The following is an 18,632-nucleotide window of genomic DNA, read 5'->3' as shown; positions in this document are numbered from 1 at the left end:
AGTCTGTGCTCTCTCTTCATTGTTTGACTCTTGGCGCTCAGGGATGCCGCAGTCAGCTGCTGCACATGTGTTTCTCGCTTTTTGTTGCTCTCCCTACAAATGTGCATACGTGCGCGAATGCATTGAAAACCGGCCTGCACGGTTGGCTTCCCCGGTTATCTTCTCTCTATGATTGACTGCCTGCCTAGCATCGGTGCATACATATACATTTTAACATATTTTTACTTGTAATTAAATGCATACGTATGTGTGTATGTATGCAGTGTATGTTTACATTTGCATTTACAAGTAACCTCTTTATTTTCACAAGGGTACCCACATATAGCGTTTGAAAAATAGAAATAATCGTAGATGTAGTACAATAATGGCATAGTTTTGTTGTTATTACTTGGCTGACAGTTAAATGATCATGCACGGTATGAGTATACATATATTATATAGATTTATGCCCTTATAGTTTACTTACTTGACTTTGCTCTTTTCTGTCGCCTGCTGATCATTATGGTGTACTAACACATTCGGAAAAGTATTTTAAATCAATTGTACTGCCGAACAGAATCACAATTCGCGGCGAACGCCCAAAAGTTGTCATCGCACCGCTCGTCTTGCCTTCGCGACGTGTTCATAGCGCACCTACCTCCCTAGTCACACCGTGTCGTTGTCGCTACCGTATTGCAATTATTGTTGTTGCTGGTGTAGTTTTTGTTGTTTTTCAGGCATCTCCTCAATTCTGTAACCAACCCCTGTAGCGTATATTTGTATGCTTGCCTTGTTGTTGCACACGAGTTGCTAGTGTGTGTCGATCGTTGTCTGGCTAAGGTTCGTGTTCTAGTCGTCAGCTGTGCGTGGTTCATGTAAGATTAATTTTTCGAATCTCTTAAATTTATCGCAATTGTGGTTGAGGTGATTTCCAGTGATTTAATGCAATTTACAGACAATATTTAAAATATATAAAAAAAAAATAATTATAACTTGCTGCGAATAACGGGTATAGTGTTGTACTTTGGAGTGAGTTCCACGAGGAGCTATGTGTATGTGGCGTAAAACGGCACATGTCGAAAAGCAAACAATGCGCTGCAATTTTTAAAAACCCTGTTTTCCATAAAAAAACCTGCGAAAAACGCTTGAAATAAATCATTTGCTCGGAAAGCCAGCATTTTTGGCGTGTTTCTATGCTGACATTTTGTCAAAATTCGCTTGTGTCTATTTTAGAAAAACTCATCTTTGTTGTTGGCATAAATTATGCGATTCCGCTGCGTATTGTATATTCATATTACGCTTGTATTATTTCCTCATGAGCGGAAAATAGTGTGTACGAGCTGTTTTTAATATAGATCGAGCCAAGCGAGTCCTCTCGCTGCCCTTCAGTCTGCCACATAATGAAACGAAGGTGTACGCACACATATTTTACGCGACAATCGACGAATATTTAAGTAAAAACGATAATTATTAAAATTTAAAAAATAATAATACAAACTTAATCACTCGGTTTTGCAATTATTTATAACTAATTTTGTATGCAAATTAAGTTTCACTTTAATTTAGTAGCGAGCAAAGTGATTCTGTCGTTGACAGCCCTTCAGCGCTCCCTAAACTATGCCTCGCCAGTATTAATCATATAACTACGTTCGTCGTTCACTACTCGTCCAACCCATTTGTATATCAGTCGCGATCGATTTAAACCTCGCCTATGACGTCTGTAGGCGTCACTTGTGTAAAACTGATAACCTTTGTTTTTGTAGTAAACACAATTTCTATTGTGTGTTTGTTGTCTGCAGTCCAAACGTCGTTCTTTATCTTTCCGCCTTAGTGGATAGTTGATAATGATATGCGTTCGGGTTGCCGTAGCCGTCGCGTGCATCAATCGTCTCTTCCTACAGCAGACTTATTAATTTTACTTTCAGTTTTAAAAGCACTCTCAGCGCCCGCAGTTGCGTTTAGATTCCGGTTGATTTTAATACTTTTTCGAAATTTTCGGTGTTTTTCTTTCAGTATTTAGCTAACGGTGCTACAACGACGTTAACCCAAAATCGAAATATCCAACTAAGCTTTAGCAAAGTGAAAATCTGTTAAGTGTAATTTTTAAACAAATATAAACTGCCATGGAACACGTGCAAGGTTTATTGCAAACCCTCTCCGAACTGAAGGATTTGTCGCTCAATCGCGAGTCTTGTAAGTATTTTTTGTTGAAACTGAAATACATTTATAAACATTTGTTTTTGTATTGAATTAAAATTCTTAGAATCTTTTGAGTGTGTGCACAAACTCTGAAATTAAAAACCCTTTGTACCTGAACGCATTTTATGCTAAGGGCAGGTGCATTCGTTTTTTTCTCGGTTTTCGTCAGCTGTTGCCCTTTTACTGCTGCAGTTTGCTTTAGTAGGCTTTCTCTTGGTTTTCTTTGTGGCTGTCGTTCTCTTACTTGGTGCGTTAGCAAGAGATACTCTTAAGAGAATCAATAATGCATTTATTTACACTGACGAGCAAAACGCGTTAAATGAATTTCTGAACTCAGTGTTTTGCTTAAATTTCTAAATACTGAATTCAATGTTTGCAATATAAATGAAATAACAAATAAGCAGCGGTTAGAATCAATCGATTGACAATTATTGAAATTTAATTTTTTACATTTCAATTCGATTATTTTCTAAGTGCTTGTATAACTTTATAGATTATGTTTATAAGTGATTCCTTCTAGTATGACAATAATTTTCCTGCTATTCATGGCGGGCATGAAATCAACAAATATCATTCAAATGGACCCACTAGTTCTTGAGGTATAAATTGTGTATTTACCCAACTTTATTGTATTTAAATAAATATATGTTGTATAAAGTGTTTCAAAACATACTCAAATTCACCATAAGGAGAAAGCAAAAGCTCCAATATTTCGGTGCTTTTAGTGAAAAAATTTGAGAGCTCTAAAATGAAAATAACACATCAATTTTCCATCGCTTGGTTTTGGCCATATTTTATTGCTCTTCACTGTAATTTTGAGGAATAATTTCTAAATTCTGAAAACTATTGAAACTAAAAATATTGTATATGGATTTACATATGTATGTGCACTACATTCATTTGCATTTGGCAAAAAAAAATTAAATTAAATTATGTCATCAAAAAAATATCAAAAACAAAACCAAAGAATAAATACAAATCGTAGCGTCACTGTGCAAAGAAAATTAAAAAAATTTATTTGCATAGAAGCTAAAATTAATTCTGTTAAATGAAAGGTTAAACAAGTGAATTTTCTTTTTAGATATAAAAACGCTCGATAATATAATTTTTTTTTTGAAATTGAAGTGAAAACTGAAATTAATGTTGGCAACCGGTAAAATTTGAGACTAAACAGTTAAGCCGTTTTCGAGTAATGTGGTCACCAACCGACTGTGAAAACACCATTTTGAGAACAAGCATTTAAAGTTTAGAATGCACTTCCAAGCTCTCTGAAAAGGCTCTTCAAATTTGCGTGTAACTTCGAAGATATTCACCGGAACGATAAATTTTCTGTGTGTATTCTGAAATATATGTACATTAAGAAAAGAAGATTAAAAATAATCGATTTTTTGAAAATTTTAACTGTATATAACCTCTTAAAGAAAAACTGCATGTGTAATTTAAAGAATTATTAAAAACATTATTAGACGTTAGCTGTCATCGATTCGACATTTCTCTGCTCGTTAGTTATGAGTGCTGCTCTATTGTTAAAAGCCAAGCTCTTTAAATCATAGTTCTTTGTTTTAAGTGCCTTTTCTAATTTTAGTTCGTGGTCTTATTTGTTGATTTTGTCAACAGTTAAATATGTCAGTGCTATCCTAAATTTGTATGTTATTCTCGACAGTTCTTTTTTAGCGCTGCCACTTTGTTTGAACTGCTGCAATAATGTGTTCGATACACTGTTTATGAATGGTATCCTCTAACAAACTTGCATTATTTCTGTTGTCAATTGAATTGAAAGATGGAACAAGCAAATCTTTGTTTTTTGTGAGTTTCTTGTTACAATGTTATCTAAGAAATCAGTTAATTTTCTTCCTCACAAATTTAGTATTGTATAACTTAAGGAAGTTGCTAGAATTTAAGTTTTTAACAACGTTCCTATTCCATTGAAGCTGACTGTACATATGTACATAGAACTTTACGTAGTGTAATATGCGCTTGTGCGTGTTAGCCGCTATAAACCAACACGACGTTAGCAATTCGAAACCACCCCAGAAAACTATCCAGGCCATACAGTCAACGTTTGCTTGGTTATGATGTCATTTTGTGTGAAATTATAAGGCCACAAGCCAAATGAATATGCAAAACGCAGTTAAACTAATAACACGGCATTTCTGTCTCTAAATTTATGCGACGCAAATCGAAAATGCCGTCAAGTGAATCAGTCGTAGAATTCGAATAATGAAATTTACTGAGTAAATCACTCATATTATTTAAATTAATATGCTACAATAATTACGCCGCAATTTTTAGTACGAAATGCGCTTATATACACAACAAATACATACACATAAATTTACAATGTCGAGAGTACAACAAAAGTAAAAACCTATACAAATTGTTAGTATATGTTCCATGTAAACGTCAATAAATTACAACGAGATAAGTGCTGCCATTAACCTCCCCATGCAAGCTTGCACCTAGCCGCTGTAGCCGTTCGCTGCAGTAATCATTGCATCGATTGCAGAGCTCACATATGCAGGTTCTATATGCGGACGTTCATTGACCGCACTGTTGTGGTCAGTTTTTGCGCCTATTTTTAAGTGCATTGTCTCTTTGTGCAAAGCAAAAATTGCAGTCTAACGAAAAAAATAACGGTAAGCAAGCTTTAAGTTCAAGAAAACAGTAATAGAGGCACAGCGGTAATCAATCGATTCTTATTATTTTCTGTTGATAAGCGGATATACTTACCAGGCAGGCCGAAATATTTATAGCTTGTCTTGTAGAATTCCATCCATATGTTTTGTAAGTGGAACTAACGATCAAAAGATGCTTTAAATTTCACAGCTATTGGACAATAGGTGTGAGAAATATACAATTTGAAGGGACTCAGGTTTTGGTACATTCGATAAAGAGGAATTTTGTTTTTATTTTTTATGTACTAAATTCTGGTAATACACAGTGGCGCAACAATCCTTCGTGGGGGTTCGCTGCATTGCGTAAACCCCATATGAGCATCGAAAGAGGTGAATCCAGTGGGAATACGTTTCTATTACTGTAGAAACCACCAAAAGAAAAACTCCCCAAGTGATTTTGGGTGTCCGAGGTAAACGAATTTCATCGAAAAAGCTGCTGAAAGTGCCAAAGATAACAAAGAAATATCTTGAAAGTATTGTCACTGAATCATTTGGTATGTGGAAATTCTGTTATTTGTGTGTTGTTGTAGCGGCAGAAAACATTCCTGAAGTAATTTGGAGGAATGGTGACAAGTTCTCGGGGTCCGCTGCAGTTACTCATACCCGACTGTTGTGGATCGGTCGACTTGCCGTACTCCGTAGCTGACCTCATCGTTTTTTTCTGGTGTCTTTAAAAGATTACTAGCTAGAAAAAATCGACGAAACTGAGGTCTATGTCGAAGCAGCAGACCAATCATACTGCAAAAATGGTATCGAAATATTGACGTATCATCTGTGATTGCTACTATTTTGAATAATGCAGTCGTAATTGCGAGGAAAAAATTATACTTTGTACTTACTGATACGAAGCTTCCGCCTGCCTGTTACGTAATACTATAAACGTGAAAGTGCAAATAATACATTTTTTTATAATGGGGTCCGTTCTTCCAGAAATAGATCGAACAAACAGAAAGGTCTGAGATGACTTGCAATTTCTAGAATAGCTCAATTAATTGTTATATAATTATGGTACTAAAAATTTCCACTATTATCAAAATTAGATAAATACATATGTATATACATATACGTATGTGTGTATATGCATTTGCTATAATTTTTTGAATAATTTGTTATTTCTGTATTGTTGCTTTTGTTTACTATATTTGATTATTTAGCAAACTGTTTAAGTTTACGTATCGATCAAAGCTTACGAGCTGATTCCCAACTGGGAAGGTCATTTATTATGATCTCATTACTCTACTCTCAGCGGCCTCGCCATACGTTTGCTCGCTGTTCAACTGAATATTGTCATTTATCAAACCCCGATTACTCAGAAACTTTTCCATGCCGGTCTCAGTATGACGCACAATACAGACTCGAGCGCGCTTTCAAAAAACAAAAAAAAACAAGTGCGCACACTTTAATTGTTTAATTTGCTGCCCCCTTTTTTTGGCGAATTTCACAAGTGCTCTCCTCATTTCTATTACAATGAATCACACGCATTAAAATGCTGAACCCCACCCACCACTTTGTAGACATTATTTCATGAGCTATTGCATGTTGTTTTGTTGTTACTCTCCACATATGGCTAAGAGCTCAAATTTGCGATGACCATGTAGCCGAAGTGAGCAGTGACCACGCGGCTAAAGTGGCATCACAGTGACACGTCGCAATGCGGCGACTCGGCCTTTTTTTTCATACTTCACTCGTACCATATGTAGGCGCTACTTGTGAGTTCATGTGGTTACAACTTAGCTACTAACTTTTAATTTAATGAGCGAGCACAAGTAGATACATTTCCGACTAAGAGCATATGCACTGAGGTAAGCTTAATTGACGACAGAGACTAAAATAATATTGAGCAGATACATATGTTAGATACTTTTCACTCAATAGCTGCGATTTTTATGAGCACGTAACTCACAATGGAAAACAAGTGCAACACTAAATTGTATCACTTATTATTGAGACGTTAAGAGGGAGAGAGAGTTTATTTTTATTCTTACGTCTGCTTGAAGATTGTTTATTAATAATTAAAAATTGAATTGTCAATGTTTGCTCTCAATTTGAATGGGTAATCTTAGTTAAGCTCATACGGCTGGAGAAATGTATGAGAATGTAACGTGCACTGTGGGTCAAAAATATTTAATTGCACATAAAAAAAAAATTTTGAAAGATATAGATAGATCTCTATGAAAAATCTAAGTTGGATTTATCCTCTCATTTTCACAAATTGTTCTCCGACTAAAAGACCAAGGTATTCTAAATTACTAATAAGGTTTTTAGTTTTTATCAGTTAGACCTGAAGATTTCCCTGATAATACAATATTTATTTCAGAATTTTTGAATTTTATTAAAAAATCCCTAAGTTTTCCACTCGTTTTATATGAGTGCAGCCCACTGTAACCACACAAGCTACTCCAGCTTACTCAAAGCAAAGAATAATTTACACTCGCTCACACTCCCGCTGAATCGCATTGGCGAGTAATAAAAAACCGACTAGAAGCTCGTTTTCTTGGAGCAAATAAAAAAATTAACACCGAAAAGAGTGAGAATTGTGTCAATTGAGCAACATTATTTCGGGCTCAAAACTCGTTTCAGCATATGTGGGGCCAACAGCGACATGTTGCAGTTTTGCCGACGACTACGACGACGAAATGAAGATAAAAGCGGAACAGCCGGTTAAGCCACGAAAAGGGCACAAAGAAAGGGAGTTAGGGAGGGACAACGCGTCGCTCCGTGACTACAGAGGCATAATAACGCGCTTACGAATTCCAAACAAGCAAGCTAGCTGGTTGACAGCGTAAGCAGCAAGTTTTTTCCTTCGGCTTTCATTTGAGTTCAGTCTCTAATTTCTTCAGCGTTCCGTATTTCGCTGTTGTGGGCTGAGCGCTGCCGTTCGTCGTCTGCCATTCACTGTTTGATTTAGTCTACAAGTGTACGTCGGTGTAAAAAATCGTCTGGCGGTCTGCAGAATCGCCACGTTAGTTCGCGTATTAATTACAACTTTACTAAAAGAAAAAAAATTATAAATAATAAAAAAAGTTCGTTTGAGGTGTGCTTTATTAACGTTAAACACGCAATTTCCTGCTTCTGGCGCCCACAAGTGCAACAAAAACCGGATTCGCTCGCTATTACAAGGCATACAAGTGTTCGCCATACAACTACCCTACGTCCTGCGCATCGCTTCGTCAATAAACAACAACAGTACACACAATGGCTGGTGGTAATAAGCGCTACTCACGCACCAACTCCAACGGCAATATCACAAAACTGCCCGAACGCGGACCAGGTAATACAAGTCCAATGAAAAGAACTTTACTAGCAGCAAAATCGATGAATTATTGAAAACACCACTATTTCCTTCCATCAAATACCAGAAATGTGCATTATTTTCTATAAATGAAAGCTTTTGCGTCACCTTAGGCGTAACACGTTGTTTTTGTGCTGCCGTAATGTGTTGATTTTGTCAACGTGGCCCCCACTCACCGTCGATCGTTTGATATCTGCATACTCACGGTGAATCGTAGTCCGAAACCACGTTCACTTGGCTTCAAGTGTAGCACTGTGATTACGTTTGTTGTTGTCCCGTTACGTATTCCACTTACGCGCTCGTATCTGCTAACCATCAATTTCGTTATCGTTTCCGTTAACAAATTTATTGTTGTTGTTAGTGCATTGTTCATACCAGTTTTTGTCTTTTTATGATACACTTTCGAATTGGTTTAATTTGATTTGCTTTAGGGATTTCGCTTGCCACGCATGCACGTATATATGTAGATATGAGTATAGGTAAAGGTGTACACGATGTCTTCGTCGACGTCATCATCGTCATATCACCCCGCCTGCTGCCACTTGGCAACAGATAGTAAGAGTGCTGAGCAGACAGATACTACTAATACATGTGAGAGTTCATTAGTAAAAGTTATCAAATATTTAAGGCGCTTAAATGATTGCTTATCATTTGCAAATTTCTCAAAGTATTTATCCATATTAAATTAGACATAAAAAATAGTTTAAGTTGTAGTTTTTTCTGTTGTTTTAACTATAGAACTTAACTTTTTTTTTGTAATTTTGTTGCCTAAGGAATATTAGGAAGTATTATAAATTTAAATATGTACCTATGTATATCCATTTTGAATTGGAAATAGACATAACGTCGGCACAATTGGGGCACTTGATTTAAATGGCCAGCAAGAAATTTTGAAGGATTTATGACAGAAGGTGGGAAAAAAATAAGAAACAAATTTAACGCAATCAATGTTTTTTGCATAAGAAAGGAGATGATACCTTTCAGTCAATAAGTCAATTCCAACTACCACCGGAACGCACCCCGGATTTTTATCTGGCCAAGGACTGTCAAGTCGATACCATGCCTCGAAATTACTTCAGGAATGTTTTCTGCAGCTACAACAACAATCTGTCCATTTTTTAATGATTACCTACAGATATGATCATATAAGTGAGAAAGTTTGCTCATAATATTTAATATTTTGCTTAGTAGTCTTCAATTACTTTCTTGGTGTGGAATCTTTTAAACTGAATTCGTAAAAGGAATAAAAATGCCTAAAGTGGTCCCAAAGCTAAGACGACTTTTGTATGTTCTTCACACTGTAAACCGAAAAATGACTTTAAACTGATTTCACTCAGCTATTTAATAAATGAAATCTGCTTCACTAGCAACCATATCTGCTCCTTTCAATTCTCAAATATTTTCAGTATTGTCACGCTTATGCATTGCTTAGATGTTCTGCAAGTTAGATTTTATTAAAAAAATATATGTTAAAGATTTAAATTTTTTTCAAACAATAAACAATTTAACAGATATAAAAGAAGTAAAGTCAAACAGCTGACTTCTGCGTTGCCAACTAACCGAAAATAGAAAAAAGGATTTCCAAACTTGTGCTTTGTTACTCCCTAATATTATAGTTTATTATTTTTATAAAAAAACGAAGTAAACTGTTTCGATTAGAAAAACAAAAAGCTCATTATGAATATCGAAGTATCCGTTATTATTTAACGAAATATACTGATAATTCTTCTTTACTGGCATAGACACCGCTTACACGATTAAAGACCGAAAATTACCACAAATAAATATTTCAGGCTGCAACCATTACGTAAACGAAAATTCATGGTTTAAAAATAAAAAAAAAAAAAACGATTTTTCAAAATAAAGGGTGTATCAACAAGAGTTGAATGAATTTATATACTACTTAAAGCGCCATATAGCGACTAGCAGTATTGCTAGCAGGGAAATAAACATGAACAAATTTAAAAACAACCACAAAAAAAATCTCTCATAAAACAATAAAAAACGAAATTAAGCTGATGTTTGAAAGCTGAGGCATCATCAGTTTCTTTAACTGACTTCGGTAAAAATTCATTGGCCACTCTTATGGCACTCTCTTGCTAAAAAATAGAAGCAATAGTCAGTCATGTGCAAATATAACATTACTACTTTCACACCCTTTATAATTTATTTACCTTAACTTCGCATGCTAATGCATTTAAAAAACTATTTACTTTTCAATAATAAACGTTAACTTTATTTTATTGCAAATACAACACGTTTCGCATTACTTGTCAGCAAGTAATTTGGAAAGTTTAGTCATTGGTTTGTAACAGTTTGTATGAATGTTACGCCTATTCGAAAAGTTGTTCTACTGAGAGAATTTGACATGTTTGAAATCAAAGCAAACGTTGGGTTTTCCTTTTTTTTTAAATTTGTGTAAAACCAATTCTGCGTCTATATACTGCAAATTTTCTATCAACTTTTATAAGCGGAAAAAATGTGTAGAAGTTGAACGTTTCCTCTTCGAATAGTCGACGAAAAACGGTTAACCGGATAATCGAAAATGAATGGTTAATCGAATAGTCAACAATTACGACTATCCGAATACTGCAAACCGGATATTATTATTCGAATAATGCTTTATGTGGTTAATACGGTTAGTCGAATACCAAGAGCTCTGGTTTGGAGTAAGTGTAAGTGCTGTTTGTAAGTGCCCTTTGTTGGTAAAATAAAAAATATAATTTTTTGAATCACTAAAGTGCAATCTGTGAATCCTTCGCACTATATATTTGGATACATATTTATAGCAAACACGTGTTTGTTATTTCAAGTTTCAAATCTAAATTTTTACGTGAAACATATTAAATAAATGACTTATTCAAGGTCTTCCAAATACTACTTAATATAATGAATTATGCATGAATTTCCAATTAGCAAAAGTCGTTTCATGTTCCATTTTTCTTATACGTATACATATGTATGTGTGGAAATGTATTCATAAACTTTCTAATAGCATTTTTTTATTCAAAAGTAAAAAATACCAGTGTGAAACCTGCAACTGATACCAGTAATCCCACCACCGAATTCCTTAAAACTGACAGACAGTAAAAGCTTTGTCTTATTAATTTTAGAAGTGACAATTTCTAGTTTAATTTTAGTTTCGCTTTTATACACAACATTTTAGCATTGTGCATACATTTGAATCTAAAAAAATAAATCTGGCTTATTTGTTCAGGAATCTGAACACTTGAAGCCATATCGGCATAAACATAAGAGTATCTCATTACTTTGACATACATATTTACATATATGTATATATATATATATGTGTGTATGTATGTGTATATGCATGTGTGTATGGCGATTGCGGTCATCATTAAATATGAGTTGATATTGTTCTTAAAATTAAATATAATTTATATGTATATTGTTCATCATTTCTCAAAGAATAAACAATGAAAAGCAATGACTTTTGTTTATTGATGAATTATAATTTATTAAAGTTTGATATTTACACTAACGACTTTATTTTAATAACACACAACTAAGTACCGGTTCACACACGGACTCTTTTGTCGCCTAAAGCGCTCAATTGCGCTCGGTTTCAAATGAATATTTACAATATATTCGCTAATATAAATTTTATTGTTTTGTAATATGTTTGCAAATATGCATAATATAACATAAATATTTTAGAAAAGGGTGAATAATGTAAAAAATAGTCAGTCAAAAATATTTTTGTGCATTGCGTACATGAATGCGTACGAGAATTTGATATTCGTGACAAGAAAATCCGTGTGCGAATACAGTCTAAGCATACATTTTTTGTTATTGGATCTATTTATTGATTTTTAATTTATTTTTTGTGCGGTGAAATAGAGACTGAGGATGCAATTTTATTCCACTCATCCTTAATATTTTGTATAAAAGTGTATTATTTATTAGTTTTAACGCCGGAATCACAAAAAAAGTAATCGGAATACGTAATTATTATTACGCAGTAAACCAAAGCCAAAGGACAGTCAGCAGTGTGTTTGGCGTTCTTTCAGGAGTTTCGTATAGATTTGGATAATCGAAACGATTCCCGATGATGCAAAATGCCCTCTCGTAAATGCCTGAAATTTTACTTTAATTTTTCTCGATTATAATATAATTTTATTCGATTCTTGTTCTTCCGACAATAGGAAAAGAAAAACATCTAGAGCGTTAAACGTCATGTGTTCACCTCATTTCCTTCATCTTCTTTACTTCATCTCCACATTCTCTTTGCCATCTTAATTGTTTTTAACCAAAATAATTCGATTGTTACACGACTGCTTGCCGGCCAATCGGATCAGTAATGCTCAATGTGAGTGATCAAATATTTGTGGTTTCTTGTCGACCGCCCACCGCTGCTGCCGCCTACACTTTTGCTTTCAACGACCATTTGCTGTCTTCGAAACACCCTCTCCAACCCCCCGCGAAACTGTTCAGAGTTATAATTATTTATTTTAATAATAAAATATTTCCGGAGCAAAAGAATATTGCCGCTGCCAGTTCTTTTGACTTTTGCCAGTTCCTCTCTTTCGTACCGCTCACACTGCGGCTAATACAATGCACTGCCCGCCACCCACCATTTTTACTGACTGCCAAAAACAATTGCCTAGATACTTTCAGCTATTTCATTTGAACAAAAATGAGAAATGTGAATACTCTAGACGCTCTCTTATATACACCGTATGAAATAAAGCCTTCTGCCAAGCGACTAGTAAAGCAGTAAAGCGTTTTGCTACATTTCCGCCACATTTAATGCGGCACAAAAGTTTGTATAATTTGTTTGCTTAGTGCTTTACTTAGTATCGGCGCGTTTTCAGCTCTTGCACGCTCTCTATTTTTTCTTTATTTTTATCGTCTAAAATAAAGAACTAAAATAGTTTAACGAACAACTTGAAGGTGTACCCTCCGGAATTCTCAACGTATTACAAGCGTCAAAATGTCCAAATGTAATTACAATTAAAATAATTTATTTTCGTCCTTGTTGCAGTCGTTTATTGTTTGCTCTTCTTATGTCCACTCTTCGTTAGTGAACTTTATACATATATAATATATTCGTTTTTTTTTGTGATTGCTAGTGTTTGTCTCGATCCGGCTGCCAATTCAATAAAGTGCAAGTGCAATTAGAAGAAACAAGTGAAATGCAAAATATATGTTGTTGCGGGAAATTATGCGAAAATCTTATTGCATAATTACTCGCATTCTACATAGGATATTTTTATTCGAAGATTTCATCTGCTGACTGCTGTTGCTGTGTCTCACAGTGTGCGTGTACATATGTGTGTATGTGGTTTTTTACTCGAGACACAACCAAACTCGAAGCATATGCATACGTCAATATACATACATATGTGTATATTCGTATATCTTCAGCATTTACATACGAACATACAAATGTTTATTTTGGCAACGTGTGGCGATTATAATTTTTAGAAACTTTTCATCGCGTTTCTTTAATTATAAATTCTTTATTGTTTATACATACTTACATACATACATATATAGTTAGAGATGTGTGATTTGTATCCCTCAACAATGTATGCATGTGTGAAAATAAAACATGTTTTTCTGATAACTTCGATACACTATACATATATATAAATTTGTTTAAAATCTATTAAAACATTCGAATGTATCTACAAACATAATTATACTCTCAGTTGGAAACTAATTGTGTGGAAAAGTATTAGTCTAATCGCTGCTCCAATTATCTCTATTATTTTACAAAGAATTTTAGTTGCAAAAATAATTAAACAAAAATTGTTTCTAATTTCATATTATTTATCAATGATTTTTCTTTCTAATTACAGTGGAATCCCTGATCTACTGGCGAGATGTTAAGAAATCTGGCATTACCTTCGGTGCTGGTCTTGTCACCCTGCTCGCCATCTCATGCTTCTCCGTCATTAGCGTTTTCGCCTACCTGTCATTGCTAACATTAGCTGGTACAGTGGCGTTCAGGATTTACAAATCTGTTTTGCAGGCCATACAGAAGACACCAGAGGGACATCCCTTCAAGTAAGTAAAAAATCTTGAGCATTTGATGGAACCATTTAATTATTGTATAATTACTTGGTTTATGTTTCCAAGTTTATAGTTCAAATAGTAAGCGTCTATTATATCGAACGCTTTTCTATGAATAGATTAGGGCTTGCTTAGTAATCTAAAGTCTGAATCTGTTGTCGGACACTGTCCAAAGTTTCAGTCTCCTAACCACTGCATCGTTTTCAAGCATGTGAATGTTATTAAGGTGATAGACTTCAGCTCAGACTTCTTTAGAGAAAGGGGCATCATCTCCGATAGCAAGGTGTCGAAACGTCCTTATCTCAGACTCACACTTAGTGGCATCGAACTACTACTACAACTTCAAAAGAATCACAGGAAATTTTAATGTTGATGAGCTTGAAAATAAAGAATGTCAACAGCTCAGACTTACACTGTCTTCATGTGAGCTGAGTGAGCGCCGGTTAATTAACAGAAGGTGTGCAAGAGGCCTAGTGAGCCCTTCTTCCTCAACAAGATTAGCCTTTTTCGTCGATTTTGTTTGAAATAAGTCGAGGTAAAATTATCCCTATATTCCTCCTTCCTGATTGTCCCGCCTTTGCGACTAAAATCTCACGCCTTCAGTTATCCAGCTGAACTACCGACCATATGCAATTAAATAAAACTCCTAGGCGGATTTATGATATGTTCAAGTCTATTTGTCGATATATGAGAACTAACTGCAAGATTTTTCTGGTTTCGCAAAAATTTGTCTTTAACTTGGCATTGTTATAAATACAATATTCTACAAATAGTTTTGGGGATAATAATACTGACAGTCTTTACCCAAAGATACTCGTGTATAAATCCCTAGTGTAACAATAATATGAGAAACGACGACAAGTTTGGTTAAATCAAGCGAAAGAAATCGAACTACGAATCCACTTACCTTATAGCGTTTGTTTTAAATGTAGTTCACGGTTTGACCTAGTGATGCTTCAAGATTGATGTTCAACAACGACTTGTTGTTTGTGGTTTTGTCAGTTTTGTGGCAAAAAAACAGTAATTTTGAATATTTACCGAGTTCCGAGTCCGTTCCAGTTACGTTTACCCAACTGACGTGGGCACGGACTATTATAATTCCTCAACTTCGCTTTCTTTGTTGTAGCTGACAGTACTAAATTTAAGCTTCTTTATTTATTGAGTTTCTATTAATAAAAAATGTGTTGCCACTTTTGTTTTTGCAGAGAATACCTCGACATCGATTTGACTCTGTCGCAAGAGAAAGTCCAAAACATTGCCGGCGTTGCTGTTGCACATGTGAATGGTTTCGTTGCTGAATTGCGACGACTGTTCCTCGTGGAAGATTTGGTTGACTCAATTAAATTCGGCGTTATCCTGTGGGTTTTGACTTACATTGGCGGTTGGTTCAACGGCATGACTCTGGTCATCTTAGGTAACTATGCACTTGCCCAGCGCCACCTGCTTTCATATAATAATGATTTTCTTCTCCACAAACAGCCTTCGTTTCGCTCTTCACCTTGCCAAAGGTGTACGAAAACAACAAACAATCAATCGACACATACTTGGATTTGGTACGAAGCAAATTGACAGAAATCACAGACAAGTAAGTCTAAGCCCCTTAGCAAGTATTTGAAAATAAACTAATTTCTCAACTTTACAGAATTAAGGCCGCCATTCCAATTGGCAAGAAACCAATTGCTGCTGAATCAGACAAGGACAAGTAAAGCGCATAAATGTGCAAAATATTAGCAGCAGCAATTTTAATATTGTCAATGCAATTACTAAAACTTAAGAAGCAACAACTTAAGAACTTTAAATAGATGGCGGCGCATACACACACATTCACACAATATATACATACAGCAAAACAACAAAAAAGAACTCATTATGAAAATTCTACAAACAAGCAGAGAAGATGTGTGAACGCCGACAAAGTAGAGAATAATTAAAATTAATGCATTCACAGTCTATAACAACAATAACAAAATATGATTAAATTAAAACAAAAACACACAAATAATAATGAAAAACGAAAATCTTAAAGCAGAAAACGATAAAAATTCACATTTCAGTTAATAAAGAAAAACAAATCAAAAAACCAAAATATATATACATATATATATGTATACTAAAAAATACTATAAATTGTATGCACAGAAAACGAGAAAACGAGAAGCTTTGTTTCATATTTTCAGCGGGAAATTATTCGTTTTATTTGTATTGAATTACATTGATTACAATGCGTAAAATTTCGTTTTATTTGCTACCGATTTATAATTATATATTGTATAATAACTGCTACACAATTGTAACTAACTACAACAATATATTCGGAAACAACTTGTTATATCATCAATAGGATTTTTTTTATAATAATGATTATATTTTTGATTGCATGTAAATCAATTTTAAAATGATATATTTTATATAAACTGTTAAATGCAAGAAAAACAAAACAACAACAAATATTGATCAACAATGCCTATTAATTTAACTATTATGTTAACGGACTGTTTTCGTTTAAACGTAGTTATAGCGGAGAAAGGGTATTTATATTTCTCAAGTCCTTTGTTACAAGTTAAGATTTAGTCGAACAATTCACCAAGAAAAACAAAACAAAAAAACAAGTGAGCGAAATTCTGCTAGTGTGAAGTATAAACAGCGGGCACGATTGTTTGCTATTTTAGACCTATGAACAAAACATTAAGTAAAGAAGATGATTAGCAAAAACACTTTCTTCTTGATTATGTTGTTAAATTACGATTAAAATAACAAAAGTAACAACTTAGAATTTAACGAATTCAAATGAGTATAAAATAAACAGCAAATATTTCGAGTGTCCAAGTGTCATTTCGTTTTTATTTCTGCAGTTTTTGGATAAACAACGGTAAATCTAAATCTTTTACATGTAATATTCATAGTAAAGTATTAAACACGCACTCATACAGTATGTATCAAAAGGCAAGCGCATATGAAAAATCAATTTCTAAAAATAATTAAAATAAAAATTACAAAAACAAAAACAAAAGAAATATAATAAATATGTGAACGCTTTGCGTCCGTCAGTCATCAACACTAAATATTTAATGGTTAATCACATTGAACAAAAAAGGAAGAAGAAGAAAAATAAAAATAACAAAACTAAAGCGTGTTTTCTTTGAAATTATTAAAAATACTTATAATGCATAGTACTCAAATATAAAATTAGTAGATATGTATTTTGCCTTTTAAATGTAAATGTGTGAACACACTTGTATAGTGTAATGCCTTTTTTAATGAGAATTATTTGTTCAATAAACGTATTTGTATTTGCTGACCAAAATTAGTACTTCGCAAAACCAATATTACTATGTAGATAGTGGTACGTTTCATATGACCGCTTTTCAACAATTATATATACATAAATACCTAAATGCATAGTTACACACTGTCTGCGAACTGACTTGATTTAAAAGAAGCGCAGATTTTACTAATTTGTTGCAATTGTCTTGTTTTGCATATGTAAAATTTTTAAATAAAATTCATACTTTAAAATAATTTACGAACTCCATTTATGTTTCATTCATCTACTTTGGGTATGAGCCCGTTGAGTCTTATTACTTTTCATGAGTTGAACATTTCTTTCAATGTTAACAGTTTTTATACCCTCAACAGGGTGTATTAAGCTTATCATGTTCGTCTGTCTGTCTGTATATAGGCGAACTAGTCCCTCAGTTTTTATCGCTCTAAAATTTTGCACCTCCAAGAAGCGGGAATGTTCGAGTCTCAATCACTGCGGCAGTATAGCAAGGCATCATATTCGACGCAAAAATGTTGCAATATAAGTATCAGAAAAAAAAACAACACTGTCGCAATATTGCCGCAGTTATTTGCTTGCTCGAATATCCCCAGCTTCTCATTTTTTGATACCGTCAATATCGGAAAATATACATGCCATGCAAACAAAGTCCTTATATTACAAACATTTTTTTTAACCCTTCAGGAAATTCGGCACAGAATACATTTTCTAGACTGGACTACTGCAGCATATAGCTACCATACAAACTGAACTGAAGAAAACCGCTATCTCTCAGACCTTTCTCGCTTCCTCGCTGCACGGAACTTAACCCTTTTTCCACTTAATCCACTGCGACCATCTTCACAAACTGTACACATTTGACCTTAATATTGCAGTCGATGGCGTCTAACTCCGACTGTCAATAACCCCAAAATTTTACGTGTGACTTTCGACAGTATTTGCAGACGCGCAACAAAAACCTTAATTCACTAACCGCCAGCACATTGAGAAAGGACAAAGAAACGTTGTTGGCAATTTACAAGGTAATCGGTCGGCGAGTCCTTAACTACGCCGCATGTCTCCCAACGAACACCTGCATAGTGAAGAACGTATGCTCCTAGTTAAAGAGCATATTGAACTCCTCTCCAAACAGCTCCTGCTGGGGTGCTTTCGCAGCAATCATCCTTGC

General features: G+C 34.4%; 1 protein-coding gene across 8 annotated transcripts; it reads left to right on the top strand.

Annotated features, from left to right (window-relative positions):
• The first annotated feature begins 666 nt into the window (after positions 1 to 666).
• LOC105222008 (reticulon-1-A) lies at positions 667 to 17,711 on the top strand. Of its 8 annotated transcripts, none has more exons than XM_029548616.2 (6): positions 667 to 854; positions 1,993 to 2,172; positions 13,971 to 14,178; positions 15,390 to 15,598; positions 15,664 to 15,769; positions 15,827 to 17,711. In XM_029548616.2, the coding sequence occupies exons 2-6, from the start codon at positions 2,103 to 2,105 to the stop codon at positions 15,888 to 15,890; spliced, it is 657 nt and encodes a 218-aa protein (XP_029404476.1). In that variant the 5' UTR covers positions 667 to 854; positions 1,993 to 2,102; the 3' UTR covers positions 15,891 to 17,711. The 8 variants fall into 8 exon arrangements, with proteins under 8 accessions (XP_029404476.1, XP_049317933.1, XP_029404477.1 ...); XM_049461976.1 differs by having other exon boundaries at positions 762 to 903; XM_029548617.2 differs by having other exon boundaries at positions 831 to 988.
• The last annotated feature ends 921 nt before the right edge of the window (positions 17,712 to 18,632 follow it).

Source organism: Bactrocera dorsalis, unplaced genomic scaffold, assembly GCF_023373825.1.
Source record: "Bactrocera dorsalis isolate Fly_Bdor unplaced genomic scaffold, ASM2337382v1 BdCtg184, whole genome shotgun sequence".
In the NCBI taxonomy this organism is placed as follows: domain Eukaryota; kingdom Metazoa; phylum Arthropoda; class Insecta; order Diptera; family Tephritidae; genus Bactrocera; species Bactrocera dorsalis.
This window is presented reverse-complemented; position numbering and strand designations above follow the sequence as displayed.